The sequence below is a fragment of the Mus caroli genome, unplaced genomic scaffold, assembly GCF_978045245.1.
Source record: "Mus caroli unplaced genomic scaffold, Mus_caroli_1 scaffold_16, whole genome shotgun sequence".
Lineage (NCBI taxonomy): Eukaryota > Metazoa > Chordata > Mammalia > Rodentia > Muridae > Mus > Mus caroli.
Window position 1 is genome coordinate 27,863,814 of NW_028227271.1, and position 18,672 is coordinate 27,882,485.

Sequence of the window (18,672 nt, forward strand, 5' to 3'; positions counted from 1 at the left end):
TGTAAGTAGGCCTAGCCCCTTCTTTAGAAGATGTGAGGAGTGGCCTAAGGTGGGATGGGGTACCTGGTCTTGGTTGGGAGGAGCGAGGTCAGTGGAATGAACTTGTGGAGGCCGGTCCCCTCGTACAACTGCACCTGCCTTTAAGTGCCCTTGCTCCTAGTATCAGAAACCTCTCTAGACAGGGCGCTCGCTGACTGGGTGGGGGCTGGCTACTTTCTGGGCCAGGTATCCCTGCACTGGGAGCTGGCTGGATTGACCCTGAGCCTCCCCTCCCCCACAGGATGAGAAGGAACAACTGAATGAGTACAAGGGGCACCTCTCAGGCCTGGCCAAGCGGGCCAAGGCTATTGTACAGTTGAAGCCACGCAACCCTGCCCACCCGGTGCGGGGCCACGTGCCCCTGATAGCCGTGTGTGACTACAAGCAGGTGGAGGTAAGGGCTGAGCCAGGCTGGGCCCAAGCCAGAAGGGCTGGGTGGACCAGGGCATAGGTCGGCCGACGGCGTCGTTCACTACTCGATGACTATCCCAGGTGACTGTGCACAAGGGTGACCAATGCCAGCTGGTGGGTCCTGCCCAGCCATCCCACTGGAAGGTGCTCAGTGGTTCCAGCAGCGAGGCTGCCGTGCCTTCTGTGTGCTTTCTTGTGCCACCGCCCAACCAGGAGGCCCAGGAAGCTGTCGCTAGGTGGGTAACCTGGGGGTTCACAGCTGGAGGGAGTTTGTGGAGAGAGAAGAGGGCTTTAGACAGACTCACTGAACGTGGTCCTTGTCTGCCAGACTGGAGGCGCAGCATCAGGCCCTGGTCACACTGTGGCACCAGCTGCACGTGGACATGAAGAGCCTTCTGGCGTGGCAGAGCCTCAGTCGGGACATACAGCTCATCCGGTCCTGGTCCCTAGTCACGGTAGGACTGCGCACTGGCCATGGGCCCTGGGAAGGATGGGAGACGGTGTCTTGAAGGCACCATCTGGCCTGGCCCCAGTCTCAATGACATGTGCCACCTCCAGTTCCGCACACTGAAGCCCGAGGAGCAGCGGCAAGCTCTGCGCAACCTGGAATTGCACTACCAGGCCTTCCTTCGAGACAGCCAGGACGCCGGTGGCTTTGGGCCTGAGGACCGGCTAGTGGCAGAGCGCGAGTATGGATCTTGCAGCCGCCACTACCAGCAGTTGCTACAAAGCCTGGAGCAGGGTATGGGGAGGGCAAAGCCCTGTGGGAGTGGCGGGTAGGCAGACTGTGTATGTAGGCCGCTTCCCATTAACCTGGTCACTTCCCCAGGCGAGCAGGAGGAGTCCCGCTGTCAGCGATGCATCTCAGAGCTCAAGGATATCCGGCTGCAGCTGGAGGCCTGTGAGACTCGGACTGTGCACCGTCTGCGGCTGCCGCTGGACAAGGACCCCGCACGGGAGTGCGCCCAGCGCATCGCTGAGCAACAGGCAGGTGTAGCCCTCACTCACTCACTCCTCATCCCTCCTACCCATCCCGACCAATCTTGCCTTCAGGGGAAGCTGGCTGTCAGGCTCTGCCGGTCACTGTGCCCCTACCTGGTCTCTCTACAGAAAGCGCAGGCTGAGGTGGAGGGGCTGGGCAAGGGAGTTGCCCGGCTGTCTGCTGAGGCTGAGAAAGTTCTAGCCTTGCCAGAGCCGTCACCTGCTGCACCCACTCTGCGCTCGGAGTTGGAACTGACCCTGGGCAAGCTGGAACAGGTCCGAAGCCTGTCTGCCATCTACCTAGAGAAGTGAGTGTCCCTCTGCACGTCCCAGAGTCCAGTGGCACTCCTCTAGTGAGGGTAGGGATTCCAGACATGTTCTGAGCAGAGGAAAGGTGACGGTGGGGGTGTAAAGTGGCATGGGGGGGGCTGTTGAATGGCTAGTGGACAGTGGGCTTGGACCCACATGACAGCATGTGGTGGTAAGAAATGCTCTGAGCCTGATGCATTTTGAAGATCATAGCTATAGGTCTTCCTGTTAGTGTGAAGTGAAGTGGGGGGTAAGGGACATTGGGGCTGCTTACCAAATGCCAGGACCGGAAGTCATAGACTTGGCACCACCCAGGAGCCTGCCCAGTGAAGAGGGAGGGAGGGGACGGTCAGAGCAGAGGTTCTTCCTGGTTGTGAGTGGAAGGGAGCATGGATGAGGGGGAGGGAGGAAGGGAGTAAGGGAGGGATGCTATGAGGTGTGGCCAGACCAGTGGCTTCAGCAGGAAGAACATCAGTGAGTTTGAGAGACAGACAGGCTTCTTGGTGAAGAGAAATGGAGACCTAAGAGGAGTGATGAATGCTGGAGTGTGCTTGAGACATTCGAGGACAAGGCAGCAAGACCCTCCCCAGACCTCCTGACCTCAGCCTCCGAGGGTCCTTCCGTGCTTGAGCTCCTTCAGCCTCCAGAGCCCAGTCCCTTGTGCCTGTCCTCCTGTACCTAGCCGCAGTTTCTGCGCATTTCGTTGTGTTTCTTTCAGTGTATTTGGATTCAGAGGCACAGTAGATACATTCAGAGGGCCTGACTTTCAGAAGCCTGGCTCCCACAGCATTGACCTCCAGCATTTATTGCTCTCTGTATCACATAGTGCATCCAGCCTTTATTAACAAATGCTAATACTGTGTAGGAGAGGAACGTGTTTGTCAGGCACATGGTCCCCTCGTTACTTCCTGTTTGCTCAGCCAGTCTTGAGCTGGAAGGTTGAGAACTACGCTGCAGGCGGTGTCACCTGCTCCAGGACTCTAGAGTCTGTAGCTCTTGCCTGGAGCATCCTCCCTCTGGGCCTTCCAGCTTAAGTGACCATCTGCTCTGGCCAGGAAGAGTTGGGCTGTGGGAGGCGGCACCTAGTGGCTCCAGCTTCTTCACTGGGGGTGTGTTATTTGAGCCCACATCCTCTGAGCTTTGCTCTCCCCTACCTAGACTCAAGACCATCAGCTTGGTGATTCGCAGTACCCAGGGGGCTGAGGAGGTGCTTAAAACCCATGAGGAGCAGCTGAAGGAGGCCCAGGCTGTGCCTGCCACTCTCCAAGAGCTTGAAGCCACCAAGGCCTCGCTAAAGGTACCTTTCAGGGGCTTGTGCTGCACTGGGGACAGGCTCAGTAGGAGGTCCGTGTTGAAATGACACCCACCCTGCCTTGCCCAACAGAAGCTGCGGGCCCAGGCCGAGGCACAGCAGCCAGTATTCAACACCCTAAGAGATGAGTTACGGGGGGCACAGGAGGTTGGTGAGCGGCTACAGCAGCGGCACGGTGAGCGGGACGTGGAAGTCGAGCGCTGGCGAGAACGTGTCACTCAGTTGCTGGAGCGCTGGCAGGCTGTTCTAGCCCAGACAGATGTGCGGCAGCGTGAGCTCGAGCAGCTGGGCCGCCAGCTTCGCTACTACCGTGAGAGCGCGGATCCGCTGAGCGCCTGGCTGCAGGATGCCAAGAGGCGGCAAGAGCAGATCCAGGCCGTGCCAATAGCCAACTGTCAGGCTGCGCGAGAACAGCTGCGCCAGGAGAAGGTAGGTCCAGGAGAGGCTTGGCCTGAGCGAGGGCGCAGCCTGTTAGCTCCATGCTAACTAACCCCTTTTTCCCTCAGGCCCTGCTGGAGGAGATTGAGCGTCATGGTGAGAAGGTTGAAGAGTGCCAGAAGTTTGCTAAGCAGTACATCAATGCAATCAAGGTGAGGTCTCCCAGCTGGCAGCTCTAAAACTCAAAACGGGGGCCACGCTGGCCGGTTGAGCAGGCATTGGACTCTTGTGTGACTGTCCCAAGCCTGGACTGTCCCAAAGAAGGCCTGTGAGGCAGCCTGGGGGTCGGGCCCAGGCAACCAGAGTCTAGAGCAGGTAGCTGACCACAGTGTGTGTCTATAGGACTATGAGCTCCAGCTGATCACCTACAAGGCTCAGCTTGAACCCGTGGCCTCCCCTGCCAAGAAGCCCAAGGTTCAGTCTGGATCGGAGAGCGTCATCCAGGAGGTAGGCTGGAGGTGGGCCACGCCTCTGCCGAGCGACCTCACAGGGGCTTGTGGGCGCTGGTTGACTTACTTCTTCCCCCCAGTACGTGGATTTGCGCACGCGCTACAGCGAGCTGACCACGCTCACGAGCCAGTATATCAAGTTCATCAGTGAGACCCTGCGCCGCATGGAAGAGGAGGAGGTAGCCTGGGGCCGTGTGGCTGGGGGCAGGGTTGAGGGATGGGGGTTGGAGGTTGGGGTTGGGGGCCCTCTCTCTTGATCTCAAATGCAGCCCATAGCAACCTGTCTTGATTCCACTCGATAACAGTTCATTCCCTGCCCCGTGCCTGGTGCTGTCCAGTGCCTTACACCAGCATGGCTGCCCAGGTTGCCCGCCCTTGTGGCCTTCCTTGACCTGGCACGGCTCTGCTCTCCGCCCAGTGGCTCGTGCGCCCTTTCTCATTGGCGAGTGCTCCTACGTGCATCCTTCTGGCTCTGATGTTTGCTCTTCTTGGGGATTCTGTGTTGGTGTCAATGGGTCGCTTGTCCTAGGAAGAGTTGGTGTATGACGTTCTAGGGTTTGGAGAGGGATATTTCAGAGTAACTTGGCCAGGCGTGGTGTCATCTGTCTAGTTCCCTACCTCCCAGGTGGCCTTGGTGGCTGGCCTACAGCACTCCCTCCTCTTTGCACCTGTCTGCCAGCTTGAGAGGCCTTCTGAGTTGGTTCTGGTCTGCACGGCTGTTCCTACTTTGGCTGCCTCCACCCCACTGGGCTTTGGGAATGGCCCTCCCTCCCCATGAGGGGAGAAGGTTCTTGTGGGATAGAGGCCTGCTAGGGTGGTAGAATTCGGGCAGGACTGTGGTGGGTGTGGCTTGGCGGCCCCGCGAGCCTCCTGCTTTGCTCTTTCTCTCTCTCCCTGTCCCGTCTGTCTCCGTCGTCTCTCTGCGGGAAGAGGGGAGGACGCCTGGGCCTCCTTCCCCAGGCTGGTGAGCATGGTGGGGCTGCTATGCTCGCTGCTCGAGTGTCCTGGGCGGGTGCACGCTGTCTCTTTGGCTGGGTTGGAATCTCTGTCCTCCCTGCTCCCCCAAATCTCATTGTCCAAGTGAATTGTGGTGGTACCTTCCGTGTCATGTGAGCACCAGACACGCTCCCCAGGCTCACACTGACTCTGGTTCTCTCCCCCTCTCTGCTGCCGCCATAGCGGCTGGCTGAGCAACAGCGGGCAGAGGAGCGGGAGCGACTGGCCGAGGTGGAGGCTGCGCTGGAGAAGCAGCGGCAGCTAGCTGAGGCACACGCCCAGGCTAAAGCCCAGGCAGAGCTGGAAGCACAAGAACTGCAGCGGCGCATGCAGGAGGAGGTGACGCGGCGCGAGGAGGCGGCGGTGGACGCACAGCAGCAGAAGCGCAGCATCCAAGAGGAGCTGCAGCACCTGAGGCAGAGCTCAGAGGCAGAGATCCAGGCCAAGGCCCAGCAGGTGGAGGCTGCAGAACGCAGCCGGATGCGCATTGAGGAAGAGATCCGTGTAGTACGTCTGCAGCTGGAGACAACTGAGCGGCAGCGTGGAGGGGCGGAGGGTGAGCTGCAGGCTCTGCGCGCTCGGGCTGAGGAGGCAGAAGCGCAGAAACGGCAGGCTCAGGAGGAAGCTGAACGCTTGCGAAGGCAGGTGCAGGATGAGAGCCAGCGCAAACGGCAGGCAGAGGCAGAGCTGGCCCTGCGTGTGAAGGCTGAAGCTGAGGCAGCGCGAGAGAAGCAGAGGGCCCTGCAGGCCCTGGATGAGCTGAGACTGCAGGCCGAGGAGGCTGAGCGGCGGCTGCGCCAAGCCGAGGCAGAGCGGGCACGCCAAGTGCAGGTGGCCCTGGAGACAGCACAGCGCAGTGCGGAAGTGGAGCTGCAGAGCAAGCGGGCATCCTTTGCAGAGAAGACCGCACAATTGGAGCGCACTCTGCAGGAGGAGCATGTGACAGTGACCCAGCTGCGGGAGGAGGCTGAGCGACGGGCACAGCAGCAAGCTGAGGCTGAGCGAGCCCGGGAGGAAGCTGAGCGGGAGCTGGAGCGCTGGCAGCTGAAGGCCAATGAAGCGCTGCGGCTGCGCCTACAGGCAGAAGAGGTGGCACAGCAGAAGAGCCTGGCACAGGCCGATGCCGAGAAGCAGAAGGAAGAGGCCGAGCGGGAAGCGCGGCGGCGGGGCAAGGCGGAGGAGCAGGCTGTGCGACAGCGGGAGCTGGCAGAGCAGGAGCTGGAGAAGCAGCGGCAGCTGGCGGAGGGCACCGCACAGCAGCGCCTGGCTGCGGAGCAGGAGCTGATCCGCCTGCGGGCCGAGACAGAGCAAGGTGAGCAGCAGCGGCAGCTGCTGGAGGAAGAGCTGGCCCGGCTACAGCACGAGGCCACCGCAGCCACGCAGAAGCGCCAGGAGCTGGAGGCTGAACTGGCCAAGGTCCGGGCAGAGATGGAGGTACTGCTGGCCAGCAAGGCGCGAGCCGAGGAAGAGTCTCGCTCTACCAGCGAAAAGTCTAAGCAGAGGCTAGAGGCTGAGGCGGGCCGCTTTCGGGAACTGGCAGAGGAGGCTGCCCGGCTACGTGCTCTGGCCGAGGAGGCCAAGAGGCAGAGGCAGTTGGCAGAGGAGGATGCCGCCCGCCAGCGGGCCGAGGCAGAGCGGGTGCTTACTGAGAAGCTGGCTGCCATCAGTGAGGCCACAAGGCTCAAGACCGAGGCAGAGATTGCACTCAAAGAGAAGGAGGCTGAGAATGAGCGCCTGAGGCGCCTGGCAGAAGACGAGGCCTTCCAGCGGCGGCGTCTGGAGGAGCAGGCGGCACTGCACAAGGCTGATATCGAGGAGCGCCTGGCCCAGCTGCGCAAGGCATCAGAGAGCGAGCTGGAGCGGCAGAAGGGCTTGGTGGAGGACACCCTGCGACAGCGGCGGCAGGTGGAGGAGGAGATCATGGCATTGAAGGCAAGCTTTGAGAAAGCCGCTGCAGGCAAGGCAGAGCTGGAGCTGGAGCTCGGGCGCATTCGCAGCAACGCGGAGGACACAATGCGCAGCAAGGAGCAGGCGGAACTGGAGGCGGCCCGGCAGCGGCAGTTGGCAGCAGAGGAGGAGCAGAGGCGCCGGGAGGCCGAGGAGCGCGTGCAGAGGAGCCTGGCAGCGGAGGAGGAAGCCGCTCGGCAGCGCAAGGTGGCACTGGAGGAGGTTGAGCGTCTCAAGGCCAAGGTTGAAGAAGCACGGCGCCTGCGAGAGCGGGCCGAGCAGGAGTCGGCCAGGCAGCTGCAGCTGGCCCAGGAGGCCGCCCAGAAACGGCTGCAGGCGGAGGAGAAGGCGCACGCCTTTGTGGTGCAGCAGCGAGAGGAGGAGCTGCAGCAGACGCTTCAGCAAGAGCAGAACATGCTGGATCGGCTGCGGAGCGAGGCAGAGGCAGCTAGGCGAGCTGCCGAGGAGGCGGAGGAGGCCCGGGAGCAGGCGGAGCGTGAGGCAGCACAGTCTCGGAAACAAGTGGAAGAGGCTGAGCGGCTGAAACAGTCAGCAGAGGAGCAGGCTCAGGCCCAGGCTCAGGCCCAGGCGGCCGCAGAGAAACTGCGCAAGGAAGCGGAGCAGGAGGCAGCGCGTCGGGCCCAGGCAGAGCAGGCAGCGCTGAAACAGAAGCAGGCAGCCGATGCGGAGATGGAGAAGCATAAAAAGTTTGCAGAGCAGACACTCCGGCAGAAGGCCCAGGTAGAGCAGGAGCTGACCACACTGAGGCTGCAGCTAGAGGAGACTGACCACCAGAAGAGCATCCTGGATGAGGAGCTGCAGAGACTAAAGGCCGAGGTAACAGAAGCAGCCCGGCAGCGCAGCCAGGTAGAGGAGGAGCTCTTCTCTGTCCGTGTGCAGATGGAGGAGCTGGGCAAGCTCAAGGCTCGCATTGAAGCTGAAAACCGGGCCCTCATCCTTCGTGACAAGGACAACACACAGCGCTTCCTGGAGGAGGAGGCCGAGAAGATGAAACAGGTGGCCGAGGAAGCGGCACGGTTGAGCGTGGCCGCCCAGGAGGCAGCACGGCTGAGGCAGCTAGCGGAGGAGGACCTGGCGCAGCAGCGGGCCCTGGCAGAGAAGATGCTGAAGGAGAAGATGCAGGCGGTGCAGGAAGCCACGAGGCTCAAGGCTGAGGCTGAGCTGCTGCAGCAGCAGAAGGAGCTTGCCCAGGAGCAGGCCCGGCGGCTGCAGGAGGACAAGGAGCAAATGGCTCAGCAGTTGGTAGAGGAGACACAGGGTTTCCAGAGGACTCTGGAGGCCGAGCGGCAGCGGCAGCTGGAGATGAGCGCGGAGGCCGAGCGCCTCAAGCTGCGCATGGCTGAGATGAGCCGGGCTCAGGCCCGCGCGGAGGAGGACGCCCAGCGCTTCCGGAAGCAGGCTGAAGAGATCGGCGAGAAGCTGCACCGCACTGAACTTGCGACACAGGAGAAGGTGACGTTGGTGCAGACGCTGGAGATCCAGCGACAGCAGAGTGACCACGATGCTGAGCGTCTGAGGGAGGCCATTGCGGAGCTGGAGCGTGAGAAGGAGAAGCTCAAGCAGGAGGCGAAGTTACTGCAGCTCAAGTCGGAGGAGGTACCGCCCTCCCTCCTCACAGGCAGAAGGGTGGCCTGGGGGGCGGGGAGGGGCTAGGCTATCCCCCGGGGCAGTGGGGAGTCACCCTGGTCTCCCCGAGAGCTGACCCCCTTTCCCATCCCTAACAGATGCAGACTGTGCAGCAGGAGCAGATACTGCAGGAGACCCAGGCCCTGCAGAAGAGCTTCCTCTCTGAGAAGGACAGCCTGCTGCAGCGGGAGCGCTTCATCGAGCAGGAGAAGGCCAAGCTGGAGCAGCTCTTCCAGGATGAGGTGGCTAAAGCAAAGCAGCTGCGTGAGGAGCAGCAGCGGCAGCAGCGGCAGATGGAACAGGAAAAGCAGGAGCTGATGGCCAGCATGGAGGAGGCCAGGAGGCGGCAGCGCGAGGCTGAGGAGGGCGTGAGGCGCAAGCAAGAGGAACTGCAGCATCTGGAGCAGCAGCGGCAGCAGCAGGAGAAGCTCCTGGCAGAGGAAAACCAGCGGCTGCGAGAGCGGCTGCAGCGCCTGGAGGAAGAGCACCGCGCTGCCTTGGCGCACTCCGAGATCGCCACCACCCAGGCCGCTGCCACAAAGGCACTGCCCAACGGCCGGGATGCACCCGATGGCCCGTCCGTGGAGGCTGAACCCGAGTACACCTTTGAGGGACTACGTCAGAAGGTGCCGGCCCAGCAGCTACAGGAAGCAGGCATCCTGAGCCAGGAGGAACTGCAGCGTTTGGCACAGGGTCACACCACGGTGGCTGAGCTCACACAGCGGGAAGATGTGTACCGGTACCTGAAGGGCCGCAGCAGCATTGCAGGACTGCTGCTGAAGCCCACCAATGAGAAACTGAGTGTCTACACAGCCCTACAGCGGCAGCTGCTCAGCCCCGGAACAGCTCTGATCTTGCTGGAGGCCCAGGCAGCCTCAGGCTTCCTGCTGGATCCTGTGCGGAATCGGCGGCTAACAGTCAATGAGGCTGTGAAGGAGGGTGTCGTGGGTCCTGAGCTGCACCACAAACTGCTGTCAGCTGAGCGTGCCGTCACTGGCTACAAGGACCCCTATACAGGGGAACAGATCTCGCTCTTCCAGGCCATGAAGAAGGACCTTATTGTCAGAGACCATGGTGTCCGCCTGCTGGAGGCCCAGATCGCCACGGGTGGCATCATCGACCCTGTGCACAGTCACCGTGTGCCTGTGGACGTGGCCTACAGACGTGGCTACTTCGATGAAGAGATGAACCGCATCTTGTCTGACCCAAGCGATGACACCAAGGGCTTCTTCGACCCCAACACCCACGAGAACCTCACTTACCTGCAGCTGCTGGAACGCTGTGTGGAGGACCCTGAGACCGGCCTGCGCCTCCTGCCACTCACAGATAAGGCTGCCAAGGGTGGCGAGCTGGTGTACACCGATACGGAGGCCCGTGACGTCTTCGAAAAAGCCACCGTGTCTGCACCGTTTGGCAAGTTCCAGGGCAAGACCGTGACCATCTGGGAGATCATCAATTCGGAGTACTTCACGGCGGAACAGCGACGGGACCTGCTGCGGCAGTTCCGCACGGGCCGCATCACGGTGGAGAAGATCATCAAGATTGTCATCACAGTGGTGGAGGAACACGAGCGGAAGGGCCAGCTCTGCTTTGAGGGCCTCCGTGCCCTCGTGCCCGCCGCAGAGCTGCTGGACAGTGGGGTCATCAGCCACGAACTCTACCAGCAGCTGCAGCGGGGTGAGCGTTCTGTGCGGGAAGTGGCCGAGGCAGACAGCGTGAGGCAGGCCCTGCGGGGTACCAATGTCATCGCCGGTGTGTGGCTGGAAGAAGCAGGGCAGAAACTGAGCATCTATGAGGCCCTGAAGAAAGACTTGCTGCAGCCAGAGGTGGCTGTGGCCTTGCTGGAGGCCCAGGCTGGCACTGGGCATATCATCGACCCTGCCACCAGCGCCAGGCTGACTGTGGATGAGGCGGTGCGCGCTGGCCTGGTGGGGCCTGAGCTGCACGAGAAGCTGCTGTCAGCTGAGAAGGCCGTGACAGGCTACAGGGATCCCTACTCAGGACAGAGTGTCTCACTGTTCCAGGCCCTGAAGAAGGGTCTCATTCCCCGAGAACAGGGCCTGCGCCTGCTGGATGCCCAATTATCCACTGGTGGCATTGTAGACCCCAGCAAAAGCCACCGTGTGCCCCTGGATGTTGCCTATGCCCGGGGCTACCTGGACAAAGAGACTAACAGGGCCCTGACATCACCCAGAGATGATGCCAGAGTCTACCATGACCCCAGCACCCAGGAGCCAGTCACCTACAGCCAGCTCCAACAGCGGTGCCGGTCTGACCAGCTGACCGGGTTGAGCCTACTGCCACTCTCAGAGAAGGCTGTCCGGGCCCGGCAGGAGGAGGTCTACTCTGAGCTCCAGGCCCGGGAGACACTGGAGCAGGCCAAGGTTGAGGTTCCTGTGGGCAGCTTTAAGGGCAGGGCGATGACCGTGTGGGAGCTCATCAGCTCTGAATACTTTACCGAGGAGCAGCGGCAGGAGTTGCTGCGGCAGTTCCGCACAGGCAAGGTCACCGTGGAGAAGGTCATCAAGATTGTCATCACCATCGTGGAGGAGGTGGAGACTCGGCGGCAGGAGAGACTGTCCTTTAGTGGCCTCCGTGCCCCTGTGCCGGCCAGTGAGCTCCTGGACGCCAAGATCCTCAGCAGAGCTCAGTTTGACCAGCTCAAGGATGGCAAGACATCAGTCAAAGAGCTGTCTGAGGTGGGCTCCGTGCGGACTCTGCTGCAGGGCAGCGGCTGCCTGGCCGGCATCTATCTGGAGGACTCGAAGGAGAAAGTAACCATCTATGAGGCCATGCGCCGGGGCCTCCTCAGACCCAGCACAGCCACGCTCCTGCTGGAGGCCCAGGCAGCCACTGGTTTCCTGGTGGACCCTGTGCGGAACCAACGTCTTTACGTCCATGAGGCTGTCAAGGCGGGCGTAGTGGGCCCTGAACTCCATGAGAAGCTGCTGTCCGCTGAGAAGGCCGTCACTGGCTACAAGGATCCCTACTCGGGCAACACCATCTCGCTGTTCCAGGCCATGAAAAAGGGCCTGGTCCTCAGGGACCATGCCATCCGCCTGCTGGAGGCCCAGGTCGCCACAGGTGGCATCATCGACCCGGTGCACAGCCACCGCCTGCCTGTGGACGTGGCCTACCAGCGTGGCTACTTCGATGAGGAGATGAACCGTGTGCTGGCAGATCCAAGCGATGACACTAAGGGCTTCTTCGACCCCAACACCCACGAGAACCTCACCTACCTGCAGCTGCTGGAGCGCTGTGTGGAGGACCCCGAGACCGGCCTGCGCCTCCTGCCACTCAAAGGGGCAGAGAAGACCGAGGTGGTAGAAACCACACAGGTGTATACTGAGGAGGAGACTCGGAGGGCGTTCGAGGAGACGCAGATTGACATCCCGGGTGGTGGCAGCCACGGTGGCTCCTCCATGTCTCTGTGGGAGGTGATGCAGTCCAACATGATCCCGGAGGATCAGCGTGCCCGGCTCATGGCTGACTTTCAGGCTGGGAGGGTAACCAAGGAGCGCATGATCATCATTATCATCGAAATCATCGAGAAGACCGAGATCATCCGCCAGCAGAACATGGCCTCCTATGACTACGTACGCCGCCGCCTCACCGCCGAAGACCTGTACGAGGCCCGGATCATCTCCCTTGAGACCTACAACCTCTTCCGGGAAGGCACCAAGAACCTCCGTGAGGTGCTGGAGATGGAATCTGCCTGGCGCTACCTTTACGGCACAGGCGCAGTGGCCGGTGTCTACCTGCCTGGCTCCAGGCAGACGCTAACCATCTACCAGGCCCTTAAGAAGGGGTTGCTGAGTGCCGAGGTGGCCCGCTTATTGCTGGAAGCACAGGCAGCCACGGGCTTCCTGCTGGACCCAGTGAAGGGGGAGCGGCTGACCGTGGATGAGGCTGTGCGGAGGGGCCTGGTAGGCCCCGAGCTGCATGACCGCCTCCTCTCCGCCGAGCGAGCTGTAACTGGTTACCGAGACCCCTACACCGAACAGACCATCTCACTCTTCCAGGCCATGAAGAAGGAGCTGATCCCTGCTGAGGAGGCGCTGAGGCTGCTGGATGCGCAGCTAGCCACAGGAGGCATTGTGGACCCCCGCCTGGGTTTCCACCTCCCTCTGGAGGTGGCTTACCAACGCGGCTACCTCAATAAGGACACGCACGACCAGTTGTCAGAGCCCAGCGAGGTGCGCAGCTACGTGGACCCCTCCACGGATGAGCGGCTCAGCTACACACAGCTGCTCAAGCGTTGCCGCCGTGATGACCCCAGCGGCCAGATGCTGCTGCCACTCTCTGATGCCCGCAAGCTGACCTTCCGTGGTCTCCGCAAGCAGATCACTGTGGAGGAGCTGGTACGCTCTCAAGTCATGGACGAGGCCACAGCGCTACAGCTGCAAGAAGGCCTGACCTCCATCGAGGAGGTCACTAAGAACCTGCAGAAGTTCCTCGAGGGTACCAGCTGCATTGCCGGAGTCTTTGTTGATGCCACCAAGGAACGGCTCTCGGTGTACCAGGCTATGAAGAAGGGCATCATCCGCCCCGGGACAGCCTTCGAGCTCCTGGAAGCACAGGCAGCCACCGGCTATGTCATTGACCCCATCAAGGGACTCAAGCTGACGGTAGAAGAGGCTGTTCGTATGGGTATTGTGGGCCCCGAGTTCAAGGACAAGCTGCTGTCAGCTGAGCGTGCCGTTACTGGCTACAAGGACCCCTACTCTGGGAAACTCATCTCCCTCTTCCAGGCCATGAAGAAGGGCCTGATCCTGAAGGACCATGGCATCCGTCTGCTGGAGGCTCAGATCGCCACTGGGGGCATCATTGACCCCGAGGAGAGCCACCGTCTGCCTGTGGAAGTGGCCTATAAGCGCGGCCTCTTTGATGAGGAGATGAACGAGATCTTGACTGATCCCTCAGATGACACCAAGGGTTTCTTTGACCCCAACACAGAGGAGAACCTCACTTACCTGCAGCTGATGGAGCGCTGCATCACTGACCCCCAGACGGGCCTGTGTCTCCTGCCCCTGAAGGAGAAGAAGCGGGAGCGGAAGACATCCTCCAAGTCCTCTGTGCGCAAGCGCCGCGTGGTGATTGTGGACCCTGAGACGGGCAAGGAGATGTCCGTGTACGAGGCCTACCGCAAGGGCCTCATTGACCACCAGACGTACCTGGAGTTGTCGGAGCAGGAATGTGAGTGGGAAGAGATCACCATCTCCTCCTCAGACGGCGTCGTCAAGTCTATGATCATCGACCGCCGCTCTGGCCGCCAGTATGACATCGACGACGCCATCACCAAGAACCTCATTGACCGCTCAGCACTGGACCAGTACCGCGCTGGTACACTTTCGATCACCGAGTTTGCTGACATGCTCTCAGGCAATGCCGGCGGCTTCCGCTCCCGCTCCTCCTCTGTGGGCTCATCTTCCTCCTACCCCATCAGTTCTGCTGGCCCCAGGACCCAGCTAGCCTCCTGGTCTGATCCTACTGAGGAGACTGGCCCCGTGGCTGGCATCCTGGACACAGAGACTCTGGAGAAGGTGTCTATCACTGAGGCCATGCACCGCAACCTGGTAGACAACATCACCGGCCAGCGGCTGCTGGAGGCCCAAGCCTGCACCGGGGGCATCATTGACCCCAGCACTGGTGAGCGCTTCCCGGTCACTGAGGCTGTCAACAAGGGCCTGGTGGACAAGATCATGGTAGACCGTATCAATCTGGCCCAGAAGGCCTTCTGTGGGTTTGAGGACCCACGCACCAAGACCAAGATGTCAGCTGCCCAGGCCCTGAAGAAGGGCTGGCTGTACTATGAGGCAGGCCAGCGTTTCCTGGAGGTGCAGTACCTGACAGGTGGTCTGATCGAGCCTGACACACCCGGCCGTGTGTCTCTCGATGAAGCCCTGCAACGCGGTACTGTGGATGCCCGCACAGCCCAGAAGCTGCGTGATGTCAGTGCTTACTCCAAGTACCTCACGTGCCCCAAGACCAAGCTCAAGATCTCCTACAAGGATGCTCTGGACCGTAGCATGGTGGAGGAGGGTACGGGGCTAAGGCTGCTGGAGGCTGCGGCACAGTCCAGCAAGGGTTACTACAGCCCGTACAGCGTCAGTGGCTCTGGCTCGACCGCCGGCTCACGCACTGGTTCACGCACCGGCTCCAGGGCCGGCTCCCGCCGTGGCAGCTTTGATGCCACTGGCTCTGGCTTCTCCATGACCTTTTCTTCTTCCTCCTACTCTTCCTCAGGCTATGGCCGCCGCTACGCCTCAGGGCCTTCAGCCTCTCTTGGGGGCCCTGAGTCTGCAGTGGCCTGATCCCCTCAGCCTGCATCCTGCCTTCCCGCTCTGCATGTGGCCGGGCTCCCTGTGGAGGCGCTGGGGTCTTCTTCTTTTTTTTTTTTTTTTTCTTTTTAACATTTAAAGGTGTCTTCCTCCCAAGCGGTGCCTAAAATCTAACCAAAAAGACCAGACTAACACATTAATATATATATGCGATGTCCAGACAGCCTGTGTCTTGGGGAACAGGGCTGGCCCAGGCCCAGTGACCACTTCAATCTCCTGGGTTCTCCCTAAATCCTTTCTACCTGCCACTCACCACAGCCAGGTGCCTTGGAGAATCCAGAGCTGGGCATTCAGCCTACACCACTCCTGTCTCTCCTGGGAGGATTCTATCTGGGAAAGGCCCCCAGACCTCTAAGCCAACCCCACTGGATGTCTACCTGCTGGTCCTAGCTGCTGAGGGGAACTGGGAACAGACAGTCCTGTGAGCCGACAGCTCTTGGGGCCTCTGTCCTGAGCCAGCTGATTCTCCCCAGTCTATCTCTGAATGTCCTGTATGTATATTCAGTGGGTTTTGCTGGCCAAGGGAAGATCCCAGGCCAACCATCTCTTCCAGCCTACCCAGAGAAGCCCCTTCCCCATGGGAAGATAAGGCCTGTGTCCTGGCCCCAGCCTCCCGCCTGGCTCCTGCAGCTGCCATTGGAGCTATGCTTTGTAGCTCAACACCCCATACTTATTCCCCTGAGACCTGAGCCCCTGCTTCAGCCTTCCAGCCTCAGCTCCTCTTGTAAGTGCCTTCTGTGTCCTTGTACCCAGGCCCTAAAGACCCAGACCCAGGGTAGGAGATGGACATTCTGGCTGGGTGGGGCTGGAGGGTTCTGCAGATCTGAGACTTCTCCTGCTCCAGAGGCCCAGGGACTCTTCAAGCCTGTGGAACCCCTCTCTGGGTGCTGCTGCCCACCTCACTCCCAGGGAGCCCTGGCCCCTCCATGGCCCAGAGACACTGGCTGGCCCATCTGTGCTAACAGAAGCACTTGGCCAGTGACACTCTCCCTTCCTTCCTGTCCAGCCAGTCCCGGGCCTTGGTGGCTCCTCCCCTGCCTCCACCCTCTGAGTGAGCTTTGCATGTTCCACTAACCTTGAGCTGGTGGCAGGTGGGGATGCCAGGCAGAACACTAACCTGACCATGGGCGGGGCCCTGCGGTGTCCGCCCCTCAGTAAAAGCAATTCCAACCTTCACCTGGGTCTTGCCTTGTGCTTTGTTCCTAGATGATCTGTGTGTCAGTGAGAGGGTAGAAGCTGTGGTTCCCGGCTCCGGACCCTGGCTCACCAGATGGGTACTGGCCAGAGTAGATACATGAGGCCTTGCGAAGATGTTACGCCAAGGCTGGGCAGCACAACCAGGAAAACCCAAGGGTTGGCTAGAGAGCTACCAGGCAGAGAAGGCAGAGTGGAGAAGGGAGCAGGCTGCACTGAGGTGGGCCTGCTGTGCCCAGCCTCTTATCTGGGTGATGGATGACCTGTCACTTGGCACATCCCTATGACAGCCACGGGGTTGGGACTTCTCTGAAGTGAGTGCCCACACACTCCCTGGGGGTTGGGGGAGGGGAGGGTGGGTTGATTCCTATTGGTTAAGGGCAGCTATTTTAGGAAGGTGGCTTTAGTACTGGCTGCTGCTGGGGACCAGCACCACCCACCTCCAGTGTGGTCTGTCTTACATCTCAGGCCCGCTTTCTTTTCAAGTGAAGGTCAGTAGGTCCTGGACTTAAGCTGTGTGGACTTTCAGTGGCTGCAGATTTTCAAAAGACCCGTGAGACATGCAACCTGCTATAACCCCTGGCTCTGAGCACATCACCACTGACGTGCTCCTTTGCCTGTGGGGTACAGACCTCGATCCGCCTACGAAGTGGGGCTCTTCTCTCCCCACTTCGGATGAATGACTAGGGCCACCCTTGCCAGGTGTCAGCAGCCTTACCTGCTGGGTTGACTAGAATGCATTTCTCAGCATATACTCCCTTGGCAAGAATGGCCTGCCTAGCACAGCAGTCCACATTTAAGGAAGCCCCTTAGGTACTTGCCACGTTGCTGAAGTGCCGTCTGCTAGTTACAGAAACACCATTGTAACTATCTGCTTATGTTCCCTGAGGCCCAGGCCCCTTTGAGCTGGATCTCTTTGGACTTTACCACCCTTCCCTCTGTGTGCTGCTGTCATGCTTCAAAATTGTCACTGCATTGCTGTGGGTGGATGGCAGGGCATACAGTCTCCACACACCTCCCGAGGTGGGTCTTACCATCTGGGGGGTCATCCCTACTCAAGTCCCCTCCTTGGACTGTGTTTCCAAGGTTACGGGGGGGTGGGGCACCTGTTGCAGGCCAGATCCCCAGAGGTGGAGCTTAAAGTAGCAATTTAGGTGTCTGTGACTGGAGGAGGCATCTTGGGAGGGATGAGATGGAGGTGTGGGGCAAGGAGCTGACAAGAATGTGGCCTCTGCTGGAGTCTAGGAATAGCTGGACCCCAGGGTTCTTGGTCTGTCCTATACAGAGATGGATCTGAGCCGACATCCCTGCCTCAGCCAGCCAGCAGCCACAAACAAGCTAGTGCTAGGGTGACACATGTAGCTCCCAGGCGTCCCCGGATGTAGCCGCAGTTGTGAGTCTGGGAGGAGGGAAGGTGTGACCAGTACACAGCCAGGAGTGGACAGGAGGACACGCCCTTCCCCGGTGGGATTCAGGTGGGCCATCAACAGCTCCTTCCTTTTTTGAGTGTGGATTGTGTTGTGTGATACATGCTGGTGAGCATGTGGTAGCCTGGCATCCGGTGCCTTCTTTCTCTCACCCTCACATTTGTAAAGCGACTGCTCTTACTCACTGGCCATCTGACCCTGGGGACCGTGGGGAGTGCAGCAGTGTGGCAGCCCGGGGCATCCCGAGCACGTGCTGAGGAAAATGCCATCTACCTGAAATCTTAAAAGAGGAAGTCCTTGGGAAGAGTAACCAAGAGGGACTTCCCTGTCTGACAACCCCCCTAAAAAGCTGCCCCCTTGGAAAGCCTTGGGTTTTAATAAGCCCAAGTCCTTCCTTGTGCCTCCCAAGGACCTGTTAAAATCCAAGGCACATTCCCCACCGAGGACTGGAATCAGACCACCCACTGGCTGCCAGGCTTGGTAAGGGAGCTGGAACATGCTGTTCAAGTCCACATGGTCGAGCACTGGCTTTGGTGCGGTACCCAGCATAAATCTTCATCCTGTGATCTGGGGGACTCGCTCAGTCCTGACCAAGGCTATACAGGCTTCTCCGCTAAAACCCAGGCCTTCTGGTTCGATCCCACAATCCAAGATTATCACACACATGAAAGCGTGCATGGCAAACAAGTTGGAAAGGCAGAAATAGAACCCAGGGTTTAGGATGCCAGGATTATTCGGTAAATAATAGGGCCTGGGGCGATGCCTCAGCCGATGAAGAATGGCTTGAGTTTGACCTCCGCACGCATAGAGATCTGAATGCCCCAGTGTGCATCTGTAATTAGAGTACTCTTACAGTGAGATCAGAGGTGGAGACGTGAGTCAGGCAGAAGCTGGAAGGCTAGCTAGCTGCTAATACAGATCACAGCGACAGACACGAGAGAGATCCTGCCGTGAAACATGGCAGAGAGAATGAATTGACTCTCTAGATGCTGCCTCTGACCTTCATACGCAGTAGTACTCACATGCACACTCACACACACACACACACACATATGTACACATATGTACACACATGTACATATAATCCTGCCTAGCCGCCTATCGACCTGGACTTAATTTCCTGGCCACTGCTCCAGGAGAATCCAGCTTTTTCTCTTACCTAATGCAGGGTGTCCAAGCTA

General features: G+C 59.9%; 1 protein-coding gene across 19 annotated transcripts in view; it reads left to right on the forward strand.

Moving 5' to 3' along the window:
- Positions 1–16,046, forward strand: part of Plec (plectin) — a 60,660-nt gene extending 44,614 nt beyond the window's left edge. For 18 of the 19 annotated variants that reach the window (XM_085831943.1, XM_085831944.1, XM_085831949.1 and 15 more), the window contains 13 exons: positions 281–433; positions 532–686; positions 779–905; positions 1,009–1,192; positions 1,280–1,441; positions 1,565–1,739; positions 2,899–3,037; positions 3,125–3,481; positions 3,559–3,642; positions 3,833–3,937; positions 4,020–4,118; positions 5,119–8,499; positions 8,628–16,046. In XM_085831943.1, coding sequence (XP_085688069.1) covers positions 281–433; positions 532–686; positions 779–905; positions 1,009–1,192; positions 1,280–1,441; positions 1,565–1,739; positions 2,899–3,037; positions 3,125–3,481; positions 3,559–3,642; positions 3,833–3,937; positions 4,020–4,118; positions 5,119–8,499; positions 8,628–14,843 — 11,337 coding nt within the window. In that variant the 3' untranslated portion in view covers positions 14,844–16,046. The remainder of the gene's footprint in view (positions 1–280; positions 434–531; positions 687–778; positions 906–1,008; positions 1,193–1,279; positions 1,442–1,564; positions 1,740–2,898; positions 3,038–3,124; positions 3,482–3,558; positions 3,643–3,832; positions 3,938–4,019; positions 4,119–5,118; positions 8,500–8,627) is intronic. The other variant, XM_085831957.1, reaches the window with a different exon arrangement.
- Positions 16,047–18,672: the final 2,626 nt, after the last annotated feature.